Source organism: Theropithecus gelada, chromosome 1 (assembly GCF_003255815.1).
Source record: "Theropithecus gelada isolate Dixy chromosome 1, Tgel_1.0, whole genome shotgun sequence".
Lineage (NCBI taxonomy): Eukaryota > Metazoa > Chordata > Mammalia > Primates > Cercopithecidae > Theropithecus > Theropithecus gelada.
The window spans coordinates 31,772,477-31,793,453 of record NC_037668.1 but is presented as its reverse complement, the minus strand read 5'-3'; the positions used below and the strand labels follow the sequence as shown (position 1 = coordinate 31,793,453).

At 55.3% G+C, this 20,977-nt stretch overlaps 2 protein-coding genes across 3 annotated transcripts in view; one reads left to right on the top strand and one right to left on the bottom strand.

The window, feature by feature from the left end:
- Window positions 1-203, bottom strand: part of PRDM16 (PR/SET domain 16) — a 360,644-nt gene extending 360,441 nt beyond the window's left edge. For both annotated transcript variants that reach the window (XR_003121231.1, XM_025397533.1), the window contains exon 1: window positions 82-203. Coding sequence is in view for 1 of the 2 variants with exons in the window: in XM_025397533.1 (XP_025253318.1) it covers window positions 82-118 (37 nt within the window). In the remaining variant the exon portion in view is untranslated. The remainder of the gene's footprint in view (window positions 1-81) is intronic.
- Window positions 117-19,386, top strand: LOC112622380 (collagen alpha-1(I) chain-like). Its single transcript, XM_025382002.1, has 5 exons — window positions 117-195; window positions 494-1,154; window positions 1,328-2,029; window positions 9,439-9,442; window positions 19,372-19,386. The coding sequence occupies exons 1-3, from the start codon at window positions 117-119 to the stop codon at window positions 1,707-1,709; spliced, it is 1,122 nt and encodes a 373-aa protein (XP_025237787.1). The 3' UTR covers window positions 1,710-2,029; window positions 9,439-9,442; window positions 19,372-19,386.
- Window positions 19,387-20,977: the final 1,591 nt, after the last annotated feature.

Below are 20,977 nucleotides of genomic sequence, written 5' to 3'. Positions count from 1 at the left end.
GACGCGCACCCCTGGCCCGGGCGCCCCGGCCCGGCGGCCCGGGCCCCGGCGGCGCGGCGCGGCCGAGCGCGGGAGACTTACTTTTGGCTAGCTTCCTCGCCCTCGCCTTGGATCGCATGGTGTCGGCTCGCGGAATCTCTCTCCTCCTCCTTGAGTCCAGAAGCAGCCACACACTATCTTCATCTCCCCAGCATTGTCAGTTTGGACACCTTCGCACATGCGCACAGAGCACTCAATCTGACACCCCTCGCCGGGGCCAAAAAAACTTTGCAATGTATTCATCATCCTCATCGTCGCGCCGCCGCCGCCGCCGCCGCCGCCTCGGCGCGGGATTGGGGGGCTCTCCTCGGCCTTCTCGGTCTTCGTCTCACTTATCTCTCCCCCCTCTCCCCCCCCCTTTTCAGCGCAGCTCGGAACTGGCCCTTTAAGAAAACATTCCGTGCTCCGCGCTCCCGCCCGGGGCCCGCACCCCGGACACTTTAAAAGGACCCAGGTGGCCCCGGAGGCGAGGTGACTATCCCCCCACCCTGCCCCTGCGTCGCGGCGCGTCGCACTGCTGCTCCCGCCCCAGTCGGGGCCGAAGATGGGGCGGCGGCTGCGGGTTTCCACACGACTTCCTTGGATCTCGGGGCACACGCGCCGATAGTTCGGACGCGGGTCCGGGCTGGTTTTGCTCCATTTTACAGCGTTTTATTACTAATTAAAAAGCTTTGCATTCCCAGTCGCCCCGGCCCGCTTTTCTCCTGCACTCTCCCCTCGGCCCCCGTCCCCGCCCCGCGGGGCGCTGGAGGGGGCGTCGGGGCTCGCGCGCCAGAACCCGGCTCCTCCGAAGCCCCTCCGGGCCCCGCCGCCCCCCTCGGGCCTCCAGGCCCCCGCCTCCTCCCCTTCGCCCCCACCCAACGGCTGCTGCTTCGGGCTTCGCGGCTCAAAAACAACAGCGGAGGCGCCGCCAGCTCTGCGCACCGCCACTGCCCAGGCCGGCGGGCGGCACTCGGACCCGCCGCCCTCGGTCCCTCGCGTGGCCGCGGAGGCCAACACGCCTCGCAAGGGGGGACAGCGCGGGGGCGGCCGTCCAAACACCAGGCGTCCTCGGCTGGTTGTCCCAGGGCGCCCGCACCTCTCCGTCCGCGCCCTCCTGCCGCCGCGCCCCCCAGGTGAGTACCCGGCTGCGCGAGCGCCCGAGCTGGGCCACCTTCGGGGACCTGGGCCTCTGGGGACACTCCCCTCTGGCCTCTCCGGGCCCAGGTGCGTAGGGGGCGGAAGGGCCGGCGGCGCAGGTGGAGCAGCGCGGATAGGAGCCGACCAGACGCTTCCTCTTCCCCTGCAGCCCCCAAACTCCGAGGCGCTGCGGCGGAGGGGCCGGGCTAAGCGCAGGCAGGGTGGCCCCGGCCCAGGAACCTGACGGTCCAAGTGCGGATTTCTCATCTGAGTATCTGGGAATCGAGAATGAATTGGAAGAAAACCGAGGCGCTGCCCTGGCCGGGTTGCTCCCCCGCACCCTTCCGGAGCACCGAGGTCCTGCCCGGGAACGGGACTTGGAGCTGCCGCAGAGTCAGCCTGAGCCCGAGGCAGGGGTCGCGCCCGCGATGTGGGGTCTCTCCGCCGCCCCGCGAGGCTCCTGGCCGTGCCCTCCCTGCCCTTTGTTGTGTAATGAGACCTGTGGCGGCTCCACTGAGACCCACACGTGGAACTCCGCGCCTCCGCGTTAAAGGAGGTGAAACGCAGCAGCCCTGAGAAATCCGAGACCCCGGTGTCCTAGCAGAGGCGCCCCGGATGGGGAAGGGCGTGCGGCCGGCGCTACCCCAGAGGAAAAGCCCAGCGGAGCGGGGCTGGGCGGGAGCCGGCGGCGGCGGTGAGCTGGGCCTTCTGACTTGGATCCTCCGTAGTCGGCACCACTTCCCTGCTCAGATTCGAACCCAGATGCGGCTCCCATGGCTCCAGGGTGCCCAGTCTTGCAGCCAGCTCGCCGCCCGAACCCTGGATGGAAGAAGCGCTCACTGGCCGCTACCTCTGCTGTTTCTGGCACCAGGTGAGTGTTGCCCAGGGAAGGGCCATGAGCAATGGCACAGCCCCATTCCCTGCCATCCTTCTGAGGGTCTATCGACCCCTTTACCCACCCTCCCCACACCCTGACCATCTTTCAACAGGGGCTGGGGCACAGAACAGCTCAGTTTACAGGCCCAGCTCTGGAGGTCTTGATCAGCATAGCAGACTAGGGCACTGCTGCAGCTCTGGACGGCCAAGGCCCGTTCTGAACCTGCTCACCCGAGTGGGCGGGAGATGCTGGAGCCCAAGAACACAGGCGCTGTCCTGCCTCAACCCTACCAAGGGCAGACTCCCGATGGTAGGCCCAACCTGGCTGGAGCTGCTGGCTAGAAAGGACTCAAGGTCACTCCCGTATCTCTGCACCCAGTTCCCCCTTGCTCCTGCCTGAAGCCTCCGAAGGTTTGGGAGGAGGCCTGGGGAAGTTACTATAGTGCCTGCAAAGCACTCCCACCTGCAAAGAGGGTCCCTTCCCCACCCTTACCCTGCAGCCCAGCAAAGGCCTCCTTTGCCTGTGGCCTGGAGGTAGCCAACAGATGCCAAGGTTGTGTAGTCCTGGCCTTCTTGTAGGGGTGCCCCAGCTCTCTCGGGTCCTTTCCATGCCTCCTCCTCCAGCTCAGGAGGTGATTCTCAGAACCCTGACCAGGCTAGGACAGGACAGCCATCCCTGGCACTATTGCCAGCACCTAGGGAAGAAGGGCAGGAGGTATGGGAGCAAGCTGGTCTGTGCCATCTGGCCCCTGCCCTCCTCCAGGCTGTAGGGTAGGGATGAGGTCACGGATCTGCCTGGGGAGGGGTAGCTGCCGGTCAAGCCTGGCCAGGGAGAAGCTGGGCTGCCTACCCGCAAGGCACTGATGCAGCCCTGGCTCCGGTGGGTCAGTGTCTCCCCAGCCTGCTCGAGAAGCCCAGGCAGGCTGTCCCCAAGGCCAGGGCCCTGGCCGGGGTTGCATCCTGGCCTGGCCAGGCCCTGCCCCCGCGTGGCCAGACTTAGAAGCGGAGTGCAGGTCAGGATTGAGGAGTCCCATGAGGAAAAAGAGTGGAGCAGGGAAGATGACATGCAGGTCCTCCCTGGGGCCCAGGTCTGTGTTCCTGTCTGGCAAGGGCTTTGGGGGGCTTGGGGAACAGGTAGGGCAAGTGGAGGCCCAGTGGGGAAAAGGTTGGTATTAAAACTTTTAAGGGCAATTTTCAAACCAAGTCTAGGTCTGCAGAGCCTTGGGGCTGACGCCAGGCCCTGGGGCCCCTGTGCTGGCAGTGTGAGTGCTGTGAACTCATTCCCACTGGCCTCCTTGAGTTGTCCAAGGACAGTGAGTGTGGGGTGACCACAGAGAGGCTCCTACACTGGACAACTGCACGCTGCTGTCGAGTTCCACAACCAATCTTATAGCTGGGGTCTTGGAGGTTAGCTAACCACCTACTTCTGCTGGGGTCTGGGCAGAGAGGGAGTCCATGGAAACGTGATTTCCCCATGAGCCCTGCAGGCTCCCAGTGTTTCTAGCGGCTGCAGACCCATGACCAGGTTAATTCCTTAGAGAAAAGGGCAGACTTGAGAGCCAGAAATGCTGGTCCTGCAGCGCTGGAGGAAGCATCTTATTAGACATCGAGTAGGAGGGCCCCAAGCCCCAGGGGTTCCCCAGAAGCCCATTGAGTAGCAGAACTACCATGTCGGCCCACCCTGCACTCCCTGAATCTACAAATGCATTCTAGGGCTAGAGGGCCCCTTCGCTTGGCCAGGTCTTGTGCCCCATGCCAACTGGCAGGATCATAGCTGCCCCAGCTGCCCCCACCTCCAGCCCCTCAGGCCCCAGAGAGCCCTGCTTTGGGCTGTGTGTGCAGGACAGGAGGTGGGCATGGCACCTTGCAAGATGGACTGACCTCACCAGGTTCTCACCCCTTTCCCTCCTGCTCCTCTGTGGTGTTTGAACTTGGCCATGGGTTTTCAGATACTTGGCCTCAGGCTCTATTGAATTCCAAGTCAAGGTTTTACTCACTCCACACCCCCACCTTGTTCCTCCAGGTAGCAAGGAAGCACATAGCCTCTGGTTTACCAACGGGCTTTCCTGGGAGATTGGAAATGCCCCAGGTGGGATCCAGACCGCCAGCACTCACCCCACCCCCAATATCTGGGCCACTGAGTCAGGCCAGGATGAGGCTCTCACTCTCTGGGCATGTTCTCCTGCCCCACACTTGGTGGGAAAGTCTCCCAGACTTGAGCAGCAGGAGGCAGGAGACCACAGGGGCCCTTGGGGATGGCTGACTTGGCTCCCACTAGACAGAGGGGAACATGGAGGAGGGCTGCTTGGACCCCGTACCTCGCAGGGTCTCAATGGGGGCTGAAAGCTGGAAGGAGCCTGCGTTTGGTCTAGAATGGTGGGGGTGGGTGGGAGACACAAGTCATCGAAAAGGCCATTTCTTCCCTATTCAGGCCTCTGAAATGACCCGAAGTGGGTGCTTCCTCCAGCATTGTGCCTCAGCTGCACACTGGGGCCATAGGAATCCCCCCCAGACTCTGGGGTCAATATTTCTGGGTCCCTTTGAACCTTCTTCTCACCCAAGGCCTGGGAAGCCTTCCTGTGCCCTGGAATACTTGGAGAGGACACGACACAGGTCCCAGTTCTGGCCCAGTGGTGGCAAGGTTCCGTTCCCTGCACTGCTCAAATGTAGGGACCTCCCAAAGCCGATTCCTGATTCCAGGTCCCAGAGTGGGTAGCTGGGAGGAGTGGACTTCCCAGGAATGTGAGCCACGTCGCTGATTTCGAACAAACCCCAGATGTGTGGAAACTGACTTATTTTGATTGCAAGAGGATCCTTGTCCCTTGCAGATGGGCAGCATCCGGGGACCGGCTTGCCATCAGCAGGCACGATGCTGTGGCCATCCCAGTGGAACCCCTCTGCCCGGCGTTGTGTCCTGGCATCCCCACCAGGGTGCCCCGCTGTCCTGCGCAGATGTCAGGAGTATCTGGATGCCCCATGGGCACTTCAACGGCCCAATTCAGAGTTTTTTGTTTTGTTTTGTTTTAAGAGATTGAGACTGTGAACCTGAACTCCCTTGATCTCCTCCCGTTGGGCCCAGGAGGGAGCCTAATCCAGGCCCAACCGGGCTCACTGAGAAGGTGCAGGAAGCCCCCAACGACTCCTACTCGTGTGCGGCCCTTACTGGGCCGGGACGCTGCAGTGGTCGAGCCGCTGGGTGTCTGCAACCGGGAGCTCCCCCGCCGCTGGGAGCAATAAACGGAATCGGTTTCCCACGCTTTCCCTCTTGATCTCAGAACCTTTAAAAATCCGCCAACGAATGTCGTTGCCTGGATGCGCTGCGTGTGACCTTCAGCCGTGTGTTCACGCGTACCCGCAGCCGTGGAGTGGCGGTCCCTTCCTGCCGCCGCAACCCCGGGGCCGCCGGTCTGCGCACACCGGCAGCAACTTCGTTACCCACAGCGCCCGCGTCCTGCGGCTCGCGCGGAACTGCGCGCGGAAAGGTGGCAGAGGGACCGCTCCAGAACGCTGCTCGCGTAGACACTGCCTCTGCCTTCAGATCCCAGTTCGGCCGCGCGCGGGCGGGGCCCTGGCAGCAACGAAAATGGGGAGTCTCGTAGCCTTCTGGGCCTGATGGCCGCATTCCGGGAGTCGCCAGGTGGGAGTCCGCCTTCCGCGTCCCCAAACGCCCAGAGCCCGGGACACAGGCCGGCGGCCGGGTGACCAAGCCGGTTCCCCGCATCGGCTTGCGCCAGAATCCATATTCGGCTTGCAAGGCCCCCTCCGGCCGTCTCTCCGCAGAGCGCCCTGCCCCACACTGCCGGCCCTCTTAGCTTGAAAACCAAATTTTGCCTTTGATCCTGAGAGATTGATACCCCACAGGTGAAACCGTGGAGACGGAGCTACGGTGGGTTTCTTCTCTACGCCTCAGTTTCCCCGTCTGTGAAATGGGACCCGGCGCGCCTGTGCTCCTCCGGGAGTTTATTGCAGGGCTGGCTGGAGAGAATGGCTGGGTGGAAGCCGCCAGGTGGAGGCCCACGGTCGCCCACCCCGTGGGCCTCGTTTGCTGGGCGGGGGTCAAAGGCTTGCGAGGCAGAGATCGCCCCAAGGAGGCTCTGGAGCCGGCCCTGTCCGTCCCTGTCTCCTCCCCTCGCTCCCCTTCCCCCGGCCTTCCCGGAACTCTCTTCGCCCGCTGGGTGGAGGAGGGGCGAGGGCCGGCTCAGCCGTCCCCCGGGTCGCTCTCCTCCCACCCCCACCGCAGAATCTGGCCCGCCCTGGGCTTCCCTCTCAGGTCCCTTTGCGTCTCCAGAAACCCGGAGGTTTCGCGCAGACTCGAGCCTGAGATGGCATCATCCAGCACCCCAAATCCTGCCGAGGGCGGAGGGGATTTGGGGGAGAAGGCAGGGGCTGCCAGGGGCGCTTTGGCTACTGGGGGTGGGGGACAGGGCCTGCGGGGGAAGCGGGTGGGGGAGGACTGGAGACCCAGGCCCCCCTAGATACAACGAACCTCGCGGGAGGGAATACGCCATCCCCGTACCCACTTCCAAGGACGTAGGTCTTTTAGTACCCGCGGGCCGCGTTCCCACACATCTGGGCGGGGCCCCGCAGCATGGCCTGGGGAGCTGAGGCTTCTGGATCTGACACAAACTACCTTTCTGGGTGTAGAAGGAGGAGGTGGGGTGGGGGAAGCAGGGGGCCGTGGTCTGAGCATACCTTCTCGCCTCTGGGCCTCCCACCTCCTGGGGCAGGACCTACCGGGAAGGACGGGAGCGGAGTGCGGTGGCCGGAGGGACACCCAAGGGTCTACCCCTGCGAGCTTTGCTTTCTACTAAACCAGTAACTGTAGTGGGGGTGGCGGTCGAGACACAGCTCAAAGAGCCGGCAAGAATAGAGCAGACACCAGGATCGCCCCAGGCAGGGAAAAAATGACCAATTCTGTAGAGTGACCCGAAGGTGATGGACTCACTCGGGCGTCCTCCTGGGAAAGGGCTGCCTGCCCCCGCCGCCAGAACGCTGCCGGCGTCCATGCCTCCGGGGCTGGAGAGAGCAGCCAGGCACAGGTAACTCAGGAACTCTGGTCTCCTCACCCGGTGCTGCGCTGTGGGGGGCCCTCACCCCCACACTTTGTGTCCCTGGGCCTCCTCACCAAGGCAGGGGCCCTGAGTGGCAGGGATACCCCTGTGTGCACAATATGCCCCCTGCAGCCCCCACAGGTCACCTGTTTGAGGACCTAGGTGGGGCCTGCCCTGGGTGAAGAGGGCAGGTCCAGCCTTCAGCAGCCCCTCCCCCATGACTTCAGTGGAATTACAAGGGGAACACCCAGGGCAGCTCCCATAGGCTGCAGAAGGGAAGAGGGGAGGGCTTCTACCGAGGTGAGACAGAGTGATCCACCCCTCCCACACCATCAGCCTCCCTCCCCTCTCCACCCTTCATTGCTGGGACCCCAGGGCCCATAGACAGCTGGGGGAGCGGGGAGACAGGAGGAACTCAAGCTCAGCTTCTGCCTCCTGTCTCCTGGGACCCTTGAGCAGCCCCTCCAGCTTCCTGGGAGTCCAATTCCCCAAGGTACAACCAGTGGCGGCAGAGCCTGGCCCCGTCGTGGGGCGGCTGCACCCAGGTGAGTGGCTTGCAGTTCCTGGAGCCCTTGCAGGTTGTTGGAGAGTCAGGGAGCCTTTCTTCCTCCCACCTGCCCTCTTGCACTTCCTCTCCCACAACCCAGGGCTACTCCCAGAGGCTCTGAACTGGAGCCCTAGAAGGTAACCACCTCCTGGCTGGACACAGAGAGGGCAAGTTGGGGCCAGGAGTGAGGATAGGTGCCCTAAGAGCCACCTGCTCCACTCATCCACGAAGGCCTTAACTGGCTCAGGGAACCCTGAGCTCTCAGTCAAGCCCCGCCCTCCTGACCTTGTCCTGCCCTGGTGCTGCCAGTCGGGTGGAGGTGTCTCAGGGCCAGCTGGTCTCCTGGCAACTGAAGCCCACACTTCCCTTCCATTCACTCATTTCTTCCTTCCCTCACGCAGGAGGCGCTGCAAGGCTCAGTGCTCCTGGAGCTTCGAGTCTATGATATGAGTTAGGGTGTCTCCTCCATCAGTTCTACAGGAGGGTGTCTCCTCCTTCAGACCTGGAACTTCCAAGGCATTTTACCCAAAGCTCCAGCACCTGACCCAAGGCTGGGCTGTGCTCTGTCCTCAGTGAAAGAATGGATGAGTCATAACTGAGTGATTGGAGAGAGCTGAACGAGTAGGTTTCCCTGGGTTTTCCACAGGCGGTTTCAGCCCAGGGGAAGACCCAGGGAGATGAGGACGTCATGGTGTGGAGGCAGCAGCCTGGGGCAGGGACTGTGCTGAGTGCCTGAGGCCGAGACACCCCTCTGTAACCTCCATAATCCATCAGGTCTCAGAGGGCTGTCCTATGTTCAGTTAGCCAATGCCAGCACCATATGACGAGGACACAGCAGTGAGGAGCTCCCAGGTCGCTTGCACTGTGTTTGGAAAAGGAAGCTGGCTTGTTCTGGGGTCCCCAGCAGGATGGAGAGCAGGGGTGGGGACCCTGGCAGAGCGAGAGTTCTAGGAGAGAAGCTGGTCCACCCACAGGCTCCCTGGCCTGAGTGCCGCACCAGGCAGGGTGCTAGGCGTTGTGCTGCTCGCTTCCCACCCCTGGGCTGCAACTGTGGGCTGTGTGGCCTTCCCAGTTCTGTGAGGTGGCTGCTGTGATTGTGCCCACCTTACAGATGGGAAGACTGATGCTCAGAGACTTGAGCAACCTAGGCAAGGACCTGTCCTTAGAGGCAGAAGCAGTACTCAGAGGAAGAGCTCCCTGACCACAAAGCCCCAGGTGACTTACACTGCAGGGATAGAGCTCTCCGGGGTGTGCAGGGTGGCAGAGGTGCCTCTGAGAAGAGATCTCTGCCTGGGACCCTTTCCTGGGGCTCTTATGGTGCTGGGAGTGTGAGCACCACAAGAGCCCCACTACAGCGATGCCACCCAGAGGGCGCTCTGGCCTATTGGTCACCCGTGTCCTTCTGACAATGACCAATACACTTATTTGCCAGGGTCCAGGAAGACTCAGGCACTGGAGTCTGTATTTCCTGAGTCCGCCTCTCACTGGTAAGTCCTGAGCCCCCTTCCTTCCCAGCACCCACTCTTGGAGCAGCTCTCCAGGGCTGTGCTGTGGCTGCTGCTGTCAGGGAGAGGCCCCATGCTCCAGCCAGGGGCTTTAGGGGCTCAGTTTAGGACTAACACGCCAAGCAAGTCGTGCTGAGTGTCTGGGCTTCTTCTAGGAAGGTATTTCCAATCATCAAATGTGCCACTAAAAAAAATGCGTGTCAGTTAAGTGTGCACTAAGCCTGGACCACATGGGACATAGTTGTTCTAATAAACACGAATAAGCCAGTTTTCACATTAGAGAAATAACAGTTTCTTGTAGAAATGTGGTGCTTTTAAAAGAGGTTAATTAATAAACAGCAGGTAATTGTTCATGGCACATTGTGGCAGAGGGTAATTTTCATTTTAGAGGATGGAAGGGCCAAATACCCCTCCCCACTCAGCATTTTTCTGTAATAATCACCTCAGCTTCACCTCCGCCTTTCATTTTTACAGCTGGAGCTGTTTATCATCGCTCCAACTTTCACTAAAAAGGAAAAACTATCACTTAAACAAAGCCATTGAAAACCCAGCATCATATGTGGATTTTTTAACATAAATAAATCATACAAACTAAGATTTATGTTCTTGGAATGATGTCATTCATTGAAGGCTGCCTTCCCAATCAAAGCCGTGTTTAGTGGTTTTTCTTTGGTGGGTGTGCTTTTTGCTAAATAGGAAAAACCCGTTCGGTCATCCTTGCTGCTGTCTTTTCTCAGCTTGGCCCAGAATATCAGAAAGGTTTCTCCCTGGGCCAGTCCACAGAGCCAAATGGTGAAAATGGTTTTAACTCCATAGACTGCTTTTAAAGCCTTTGCTGTTGAACCGTAAGTCTGAGATGAAAAGACTGTTAAACCTTCCCTAAGAATGTTTGCAGGACACAGCAGAAGTTTATGGTCCTCGCAGGTCTCCCAGAGCCTAGAATGAATCTCGCTGCAGAGTAACACATCTGCAGAAGCTTCACTGAGTTGAAATGAGTGAGGAGCATTGAAATCAGCACGCGTGGATAAATAAGATGTGGCACATCCATGCAGTGGAATACTATGTCGCCATGAAAAGGAGTGAAGAGCTGACACTTGCTGCAACATGAATGAACCTGGAAAACATGATGCTCCATGAAAGAAGTCAGTCATAAAAGGTCACACATTGTGTAATTCCATTTATATGAGATGTCCAGGATGGGCCAGTCCATAGAGACTGAAGACAGATTAGTGGTTGCCTGGCTGTAGAAGTAGAGGCAGTAGTACCCTGGCCCAGTGAAGGCACTGGGAACAGATGGGCCACACCAGAGTCCAGCTCCGGCCCTCCAGGCATTGACAGGAGACCATTAGCTGGAAGCCAGTGGGAAGTCGGGCTGACTAATAGGGACAGGTGTCCAGGAGACTGCAGTGTGAGGCTTTCATTTGTTCAAGCAACGCACATTCACTGCGTGCTTACTATGTGCCAGGGACAGCCATAGGCCCTGAGGCTGCAGCAGTGATGGAGACAGATGCTGCTCCCATCAAGGTCATGTTTTGATGGGGAAGGCAGCAATAAGCCAAATACATGTGGGTCTGGCGTGCCAGGCTACATGATTCTAGTGCAATGGACCTGAAGGAGGAGAAAGGTGAAAGCACAGTCTTCAATCAGTTGTTCAAGAAAGGCCTCACTGAAGTAGTGACATTTGGGCAGAGACATGACGGAGGAATGAGGTAGTCACCCAAGAGTCTGGGAGAACAGCACTGGGGCAGAGGGAACAGCCAGTGCAAAGGCCCTGAGGCTCCAGTGACCAGTGTGGCTGGTACAGCAGGACGAGGAGGGGAGGAGGGGAAAGCCCTGTAGAGTGGCAGTGAGAGGACAAATTAAGGCTGAAGATGGAATTAAAGTTGCTCTCTCAGCAGATTTTAAAGTAGGGAGATAATTCTGGATTATCTGGGTGGCCTTAATGTCATCACAAGGATCCTTAAAAGTGGAAGAGGGAGGCAGGAGAGTCAGGATTAGGATGAAGAGGAGATATGTGAGAATATAAGGAAGATTCCCCTGGCTGTCCTGGCTCCGAAGACAGAGGAAGGGCCCATGAGCCAATGTGTGTGAATACCGACAGACTCTAGAAGCTGAAAAAGGGAAGGAAATGGATTCTAGAGCCTCCAGCAAGGAAGGCAGCCTTGCCCATGCCTTGACTTTAGGACACTGAGATCCATTTCGGACTTCTGACCCACAAAACCAAAATCTAGTAAGGTTGTGCTATTTGAAGCCGCTAAGTTTGTGGTAATTTGTTAGTGGTAATTTGTTAGAGCAGCCACCAGAAATTAATATGGGGAGGAAATAGGGATTTCATCTGTCCAGGGTCAAGACATCCTGGGGGTGGTAAGAATCTGAGCCCATCTCACGTAGATGAGAATGAGAGCATGATGACCACAGAATAGTGGTGATGGCCATCCTCACATCTGGCTCCATAGCCACCCATGCCAATATAGATTGGCTGCCTTCTATGTCCTGTCCATGGCCATTCTCTAAGGAAATTCCCTTGCATCTCCTGCGACCTTTACAGACTACATATTTTGTTGGATTACTTTCTCATTTTCACGAAGCATATCTTCTAGTAACATCTGATAAAAGATGTGTAGGAGATAAATATTTTAGGACTTCCACGTAGCAGAATGGTAGTTGAGCTGGGTATGGAATTCTAGATTGGAGATGATTTTTTTGTTCAGAATTTTAGATAATGTTGCCCCATTATCTTCTTGCTACCAGGCAGCTATTGAGAAGTCTAGGAAGATTCTGTTTCCTCGGATTTTGTGTGCAATGTGATTTTTCCTTTCTGGAATTTTATAGAATCTTCTATGTCCCAAGTGGTCCAATATTCCACAATGATGTGCCCTAGAATGTGTCTGTTTTCATCCACTGTGAGTTCTTTCATACTGAAAACTTGTGCCCATTAGCTCTGGGAAATTTTCTTGAAATACTTTGTTAGTTATTTCCACTCTGTTTTGTTTCTTCTTCATTTTTGGAACGTGATATTTATATGAGCTTTCTTCTGCAGATATGATCTGTGTGTCCTCCAAATGGCTTTGTTCTATCTGTTTCAATCTGTCTTTCCTGAGGCATCTGCTGATTATTGGCTTTCTGCCCATGATGACCTGACTGGAAGTTCTGACAGTAAGAGAGGAGGGGTTCATTGCCCTTGAGACTCATGTATGGGGGTGATCCTTGATCCTTGGATGTCAGTATCTTTAGGAACTGACTTGATTCCCAGAGAAGTTACTAAGGGAGCAAGGGAGGGGTCTGGCTGCCAGTCTTCTTGGAGTCAACTTGGAGTTAAAGGCAGGAGTCTTTGCAGTCAGCTGCCTGAATTCTGGGAAATAAACCTCTGGACTTTTGCTGGTGTCAGGGAGGGGTGATCTCTCAGGGAGGATAAGGAGGGGATAGGAATCTAACTTGATCACAGGTCCCCTTCACTCTAGCCTTCCTGATCATAGCCACTCTTGCACCCCAAGTCCTAGAGGTTCTTTCTTTCTTTCTTTCTTTCTTTCTTTCTTTCTTTCTTTCTTTCTTTCTTTCTTTCTTTCTTTCTTTCTTTCTTTCTCTCTCTCTTTCTTTCTCTTTCTTTCTGTCTCTCTCTCCTTCTTTCTTTCTTTCTCTCTCTCTTTCTTTCTCTTTCTCTCTCTCTCTCTTTCTTTCTTTCCTTCCTTCCTTCCTTGCTTCTTCTTTCTTTCTTTCTTTCTTTCTTTCTTTCTTTCTTTCTTTCTTTCTTCCTTCCTTCCTTCCTTCCTTCCTTCCTTCCTTCCTCCCTCCCTCCCTCCCTCCCTCCCTCCCTTCCTTCCTTCCTTCCTTCCTTCCTTCCTTCCTTCCTTCCTTTCTTTCTTTCTTTTTCTTGACAGAGTTTCACTCTTGTTGCCCAGGCTCGAGTACAATGGTGCAATCTTGGCCCACTGCAGCCTCTGCCTCCTGGGTTCAAACAATTCTCCTGCCTCAGCCTCTAGAGTAGCTGGGATTACAGGTGCCCACCACCATGCCTGGCTAATTTTTTGTATTTTTAATAGAGAAGGGGTTTCACCATGTTGGTCAGTCTGGTCTTGAACTCCTGACCTCAGGTGGTCCGCCCACCTCGGTCTCCCAAAGTGCTGGGATTACAGGCATGAGCCACCGTACCAGGCCCCTAGAGGTACTCTTATACTCAGTCCTGAGTGTTGGGTTCCCCTTGGTTATAAATCTGGTAAAATCTCACCTTCCTGCTCTCTATTCGGGACTTTCTCTTGTCTCTGACCCAGTTGCCACAGGTCCATCAGCGATTCAGCTTTCAGAAGGGAGACCCACCCTATGGGTAGATGTCTTTTAAAATCTCTTTATTGTGGTTGAAGTGGGGCTTGTAGAGGGGACGCTATTGAATGGGTGTGTACTTAATTTGCCATCTTAACCCAGAGGCTTTTGTGGCTGTTTTAGAAAGACTATGCCCATTCTTAGGTCCAGGCCTGATACCATACACAGTGTCCACACACAGGGGCTCTGACCCCACAGGGTTCTTTGGGTCCTGATCAGTGATCTTTCTAGAGCCTCGCCTATGACCTGCTTCTGGCCACAGAAACAGCTGATAAATGAGGTTTGTTAGTTTCCTACAATGGGGCGTTGCGTCGGCAGTGAACATAGGGACAAGAGGGCGTGCTTATCACCTTGCTGACTTGTCCCTGAGACACGGGGGTGACCTTTAAGAATGTCAGCTGAAATATTAACAGAGGTTTTCCCTGGGTGATGAGATCTGATAATATCAAAACTTTTTTCTCTGTTATGTTTCTCTGCATTTAATTTTTCTCCACTGACTATATGTTAGTGGTAGAAGTGTTACAATGTTTAAAAACGAGAACATCAAAAAATTAGCCCAGAGTGGTGGTGGCATGTTCCTGTGGTCCCAGCTCCTCAGGAGGCTGAGGCAGGAGGAACTCTTCAGTGCGGGAGGTGGAGGTTGCAGTGAGCCAAGATCTCACCACTGCACCCCAACCTGAGTGACAGAGTAAGAGCCTATCTCAAAAAATAAAAATAAAAATGAGAAGGAAATCCTATCTGTCCTTCAATAACCAGCTCAGCCACTGCTACCTCCTGGGATTCTCCTGTAGTCCCACTTCTGGGAATGCTTCCTGCATCACATTAAATAAACTGCATTTTCTAAATATCAATTTGATTTCTGGGTTTGTCTCTCTTCTCCTGGGGTGTGGACAGCTGGAGATGTGCTCTGAGCACATCACATGTTTGGACGGGAGAGGCACGCAGGCTCCCAGCCCTGAGATGTGGGCAGGTGAGTAAGTATGCAGGCTCTGGAGTGACTCTGGATCCATCATGCCCTCGCTCTGGGCTGGAGCTGGTCACAGCTGTTCTGGCCTCAGTCTCCCCTTCTGTAGATGTGACCAGTTTGAGGGAGAGGGTCATTGACTCCATGTAGGGCTGAGGACTGTGCTCCATGCAGAGTGCAGAGCCCAGCCGCTGCCAGGTGAGGTGTTTGTAAATGAAGTCAAATACAAGCCACATACAATTTCACGTCGTAACCATTTTTAAGTGTAGAGTTCAGTGGCATTGGGCACATTCACACAGTTGTGCAGCCATCATCACCCTCATTTCCAGTCGCTTCCCGTAGCCCCTCCCAAGTCCCTGGCACCCCTCTTTTTGCTTTCAGTCTCTACGGACGTGGCCACTCCAGGGACCTCATAGAAGTGCAGTCCCACAGGATTTGTCCTTTTGTGACTGGCTGATCTCACTTGTCTCATGTCCTCAAGGTTCAGCCGTGTTGTCACACATGTCAGAATTTCCCTCCTTTTTAAGACTGAGTCATCCTGCATCACATGGCTGGCCCACGTCTTCCTTGTGTGTTCCTCTGTGGACAGTCCCAGCTGCTTCTGCCTCTGCCACGCTGTCTCCAGCAGTGCCCTCCCTCTGAGCCTTGCTTCTGTGCTCCCTTGACTCATCTGCCTAGGGCCTACGGGCCTCTTTGGGGGTTCAAGGCATCCTCTTTGACCTTCCTTCTCTGTCCCCTCCTGCTTTGGGGCTCTCGGGGGCTATGTGGGGTCTGATTTGATTTTTTCCCTGTTCCCCAGCAGGAGTGCACTGGGCGCCTTCTCAGAAGACCCCAGCAAGTCAGTAATGGACAATGCTGCCTTTTTGTTGAGATTTTACTCACTTCTCATTTGAGGCTTAAGCCCCACGGGATTTCCAGGGCTGCAGCAACTCCTAGGTCACTGTTCCCACCTTGTCCCTGATTGGATGAGGAAGCAGGGGATGGGGTGAGAACTACACCAGAGGGATTGGGGGCTCTTTGCTGAGTACTTGAGGACAGTGACTGGCCTCACACCCCTAAAATTGGGTGTGTCCCCCCAGAGAGCCAGGGACATGGCTCCTGCAGATCCTGCGGAGACTCACGGAGGGGCAGTAACCTAGCCCCCAGCCCCACTAGATGCTGACCCTCAGCCTCCAGGCAGCTTCAAGGGGAGGATGGCTACACTCCGGACCCCAGAGCTCTCAAGAAAGAACGGATCCTTGGAAATATCCTCAAAACAAGGCCCTTTCTCAAAACAAATGGTGGCAGTGTTTAGAAATGAGAGGATGGCTGGAGGAGTTTCTGTCCCCTTGTTTGGGAGATCTAGCCATCTGAGATTTGCGGTGCAGGAATTATATGCACAGAGCCATGGGGCCACTCGCACACCCTATGCCACAAAGACGGATTTCATAAACTGGGCTGGAGGGCACTGGATGAGGGTCTCGTGTGTGTGGAAACTGCCCAGGCTTCAGGGACATTGCTTAGCCACGGGGAGTCTGAGGCTGGGGTGGGCTCTGCACCAACCCACCCAGAGAGGGCTAACCCTCTTGCTGCCCAGGGGAGCCCCTCTGCACGTGGACAAGGAGAGTGCGGCCCCTCATGTACTGCAGGGGGCAATTTCCTAGAGCTGAAAGGCCATTGATATGCTTTGGATCTGTGTCCCACCCAAATCTCTTATTGAAATGTAATCTCCGATGCTGGAGGTGGGGCCTGATGGGAGGTGATTGGATCACAGGGATGGTTTCTCATGGTGGGAGGTGATTGAATCATGAGAGCAGTTTCTCATGGTTTAACACCATCCCCTCTTGATGTTGTCATCACCATAGTGAGTTCTCTTAAGATCTGGTTGCCTAAAAGCATGTGGCACCTTCCCGCTGTCTCTCTTGCTCCTGCTCCCACCATGTGAGACGCGTCTTGCTCCCCCTTAGCCTTCTGCCATGACTGTAAGTGTTCTGAGGCCTCCCTAGAACCTGAGCAGATGCCAGCATCATGCTTCCTGTACAGCCTACAGAACCGTGAGCGAATTCAACCTTTTTGCTTTATACTTTACCCAGTCTCAGGTATTTCTTTACAGTAGTGCGAGAATGGACAAATTCTCCCACCTTCTCCCAAAGCCCTCGTCCCTCCAGTCCAGTGGGGTTTGCCTCTTGCTCTCTGTGTCTACAGTACCCATGTGGACAGCAGTTATGAGCCCAGGCACAGCTGGGTTCCCACAGGAGGGGATCACAGCCCGGGCACCCCTGCCCCCAGCACAGAGAAGGGACACCAGCACCAGCGGATGCCCCTGTGTGGGGCCGTGTGGTCAGAAGAGACCCACACGGAGAAGTAAACTGAGGCAGTTCTTGGTGTCCTGAAGTTAAGCCTCCCTCGAGGTGGGGTGGGGGAGTCTGGTGGCCTGAGGGGCTAAATCAGTTTCCAATGCCCTTCCCCATCTGTGGCGAGGATCAGGGGCACTCTGACCACTCTCCTGCAGACTCAGCCTGGGGTGCACCTTTGGTGTCTTTCCTGGCCTGGATGCACAGATTCCCAATCTTTTCCAGGGCAGGGGTGTGGCGGCTCCACAGTCCCCAGAATCCACAAGGGCCTGAATGCTTCCTGATTCCTTTCAGGTCAGGGCAGCCAGCACAGACTCCTCTTCCCACACACCCTGGGCTGAGCTGGCTCTGCTCCCACACCCCATGCCCCTCTGCTCCCTTGCAAGGGGTGGCCTGGAGGGGCCCAGAACACAGGCCTTAATCCCCACAGGAGCGGCAGCTCCTCCGTCCAGGGCAGTTGCTGCCTTCTGTGTCCACTGCCACCACCTTTTCCTGCACTTGTCACCTCAAAGACTTCCTGAACGGTCCCAAAACCTCCCCCACCAACACAACTCTGAGGGTGTCACGACAGGGGGGCTTCTTGCCTGTTCTGTTTTTCTTTGTTCCCCAGTGTATAGAGGAGAGCGTGGCACACATGAGATGACCAACAAATGGTTGTTGAACAGATGGATGGAAGATGAGTGAATAATGGATGGACGGATAGAGGTTGATGGATGAAGAATGGAGTCTGGATTCATGGATGAATGAATGGATGGATGATGGATGTGTGCGTGCAGGGATGGATGGATGGGTGGATGGGTGGGTGGATGAGTGGGTGGATGGAGGGATGGGTGGGTGGATGTTGTGTGGATGGGTGGGTGGGTGGGTGAGTGGATGGAGGATGGATGGATAATGGGTGTATGTGTGGATAGGTGGATGAGTGGATGGATGGATGGATGGATGGGTGGGTGGGTGTTGGGTGGATGGATGGGTGGGTGAGTGGATGGAGGATGGATAGATGATGGGTTTGTGTGTGAAGAGATGGATGAGTGGATGGATGGGTGGGTGGGTGGATGGATGGATGAATGGATGGGCGAGTGGATGGATGGATGAGTGGGTGGGTGTTGGGTGGATGGGTGGGTGTGTGGATGAGTGGGTGGATGGGTGGGTGAGTGGATGAAGGATGGATGGATGGATGGGTGAGTTGGTGGATGATTGGATGGATGAATGGGTGGATGGGTGGGTGGATGGATGGATGAGTGAGTGGGAGTTGGGTGGATGGGTGGGTGTGTCGATGAGTGGATGGATAGGTGAGTGAGTGGATGGAGGATGGATGGATGGATGGGTGAGTTGGTGGATGGATGGATGAATGGGTGGATGGGTGGGTGGATGGATGGATGGATGGGTGGATGAGTGGGTGAATGTGTAGGTGGGTGGGTGGGTAGATGGGCGATGGATGGATGGGTGGGTGGATGTGTAGGTGTGTGGGTTGGTAGGTGTTGGGTGAATAGATGGGTGGGTGGGTAAATGGATGGATGGATGGATGGTGGGTGGGTGTCAAGTTGATGGGTGGGTGGATGGATGGATGAGTGGATGGATGATAGGTGAGTGGGTGGATGCATGGGTGAGTGAATGGATAGGTGAGTGGGTGTTGGGTGGACAGGTTGGATGTGTGAGTTGGTGGATGAATGGTTGGATGCTGGGTGGGTGGGTGTTGGGTGGATGGATGAGTGGGAGGGTGGGGGAATGAATAGGTGGATGTGTGGATGAGTGTGTGAGTGGGTGAATGGATAGGTGGGCAGGTGTTGGGTGGATGGGTTGGATGGGTGGGTTGGTGGATGAGTGGGTTGTTGGATGGTTGAGTGGATGGTGGGTGGGCATTGGGTGGATGGATGAGTGGATGGGTGGGTGGGTGGATGGATGGTGGTTGTATGAATGGATGGGTGGATGGGTGGAGGGATGAGTGGGTGGATGGATATATGGATGGATGAATCCCTCTACCCAATGAACTGATTGTAAAACTGATGCCTAGTAAGAGAATGGCTTCTGCTCCAAGTCACAGGGCACTCTGGCCACAAAGCTGCCCTGAGACCCTAGATCTCTGTTTTTGTGCCCAGTTGTGTGCAGTGGTAAGTTTCACCTTGACAAGCAGGTCTGATCCATGTCTGCTGTTGACCCAGGGCGGAGCTCTCCAGGGGCAGAAACCTGATCCTCCTCACCTCCATTTATTGCATCTGTAGGTACAAGTACAGTCCCCAGTCTGTCACTCCTTGGCATGTGACCCTGGGCATAGGACCCAAGAAAGAGAGGTGATGCCCACCTCTCAGGGTTGTTGCACAGAACAAATAAAGTGATGGGCTTTATGGAAACAGGTAAGTAGCAGGCAGATGACATCCATGCCCTTGCCCCACCAGACACTCTGCCCATTGTCCCTCATTCTGCTGAAACTGCTCCCCAGGGTCCCCAGAGATGCCTGAATGGCCCTGTCCCATCTTCATTCTCCTGGGCCCCCTGCAACATGCTTGTGCAGCTCATTCCTGAAAATGGACACACACCTCATGGCTTTCATGAGGTCTCTCCCTGCAGCAGGGTCTTGCCAGGATCCTATGTCAGGAAAAGGCTAGAGTCCAATTGTTCCAAGGAGGATGGGAAACCCTGGAAGCTGCTTGGAGTGGGAGGGTCTTTCCTCTAACCCCCTTTTGTGCACCACCCTCCCACTGCCCCAACACGCAGACAGACACACACTTCATATAAGTTCATTAACAGCCAGAGCCAATTCTCCCCAGTCCTGCCCATCTCCCTTGGCTGAGTCCCTGAAGCCACACAGCAGGGCCCAGCTGAGACCCTGACCTCACCCCGTAGAGGGAGCAGTGATGAATCTGGCTGGATCCTTCCTGGACCCTCCCTGAGTAGGCATCTTGGGGCCACCCCTGAGGCTTACAAGCTGCCGTGCCAGCAGCATATGATGGGTACTGTGGTGGGGGCCGGGGCTGTTCTTGGCTGTGACTTCTGATGACGGTGTCACAGGTACCCCCAGGGTCTTTTGTCAAACAAGCAACTTTGTGGAACATGGTCCTCTGTGGGGAGGCACTGGACTCTCTGAATGAGGCACTGCAGGAGCAGCTGCTCTGTGCTCCAGAATTTTTATGAGTTTGCCTTAAAGATTTTATTTCCAGAAAAAACCGAAAGCAATTAATCCAAATTACAGAGTAGTCATTTGCAATAATATTTGCTTTAAATATATGTATTTTTTAAAACCCCTAAGCTGTGGGCCTCGAGTGAGTTCGAGGTGAAGGACACCTTGAAATAATTACATTTTTGCTCGTTTTATGTTGTGAAAATGGCTTAGTTGATTTGGGGAAGAATTGTAAAATGTTCAGCTGACTCCCTTATAAAGGCGACATTATTTTTTTCTCCCATTTCTGCCAACGTTACCACACTGTGGTCATTTACCCTCTTTCTTGGAGGTGGATTTCTTCCAGAGGATGCCCCAAACATTGGTGCAGCTGCCTCTCAGCCTGACCTTGACCAGCAGTGGGAGCCACGCCCATCCCAGAGGTATGCCTAGTGGGTGGCACTGGGAGTCCAGGAGGACCAGTATCTGTTCATGGTGGGAGTCCACGTGCTGGCAGAGCAGCCAGCTGCTCCTCGGGTTGGGAGCAAGGAGGGGAACCAAGGTTCACCTGCCTGCTTTGTCCCATTGATGGCCAGAACCGTGCCCGTTGGGATGGTTGTGGTCCAGAGAGCAGGTATCCCATCCAGCCGGCCAGGCTCCTTGGTCAATGAGTATGCCTGTGAGATGTTTAGGAGCTTGGAAAAAGGGACTGTATTTAAAGATTAAATGATTCTCAGTATAACACCAGAAGGTTATACTGCTTTTTCCAAGCTCCTAAGGCAGGAGGCCTGAGGGAGTGGGGACCTCAGGCAGAACTCTCCTTCCCATTCCCAGACATGGTACCATCCAACGTCTCCTTCCCCAGATTGATGATTTGTGAATATGTTCTCCTAGTATTTGATTTGCCTTGTCATTTTCTTAGCAATGTCTTCTGAAGAACCAACATTTTAATTTTAGCAACATCCTATTTTTTAACTTCATTTATGATTTGTGCTTTTGTTTTTGTCCTGTTTAAAAAACCTTTGCCTCACTCAAGGTCACCAAGATTTTCTGCTATGTTTCCTTTAATGTTTTGTAGAGTTATAGTTTTAGTTCTTATATTTAGAGCTAGGATCTATTTTGAGTTAGTTTT

Coding starts and splice junctions, on each gene's coding strand:
- LOC112622380 (XM_025382002.1), top strand. CDS start 117: ATGGTGTCGGCTCGCGGAATCTCTCTCCTCCTCCTTGAGTCCAGAAGC. Junction 196..493: donor ATCTTCATCTCCCCAGCATT/GTCAGTTTGGAC, acceptor AAAAGGACCCAG/GTGGCCCCGGAGGCGAGGTG. Junction 1,155..1,327: donor CCTGCCGCCGCGCCCCCCAG/GTGAGTACCCGG, acceptor CTTCCCCTGCAG/CCCCCAAACTCCGAGGCGCT.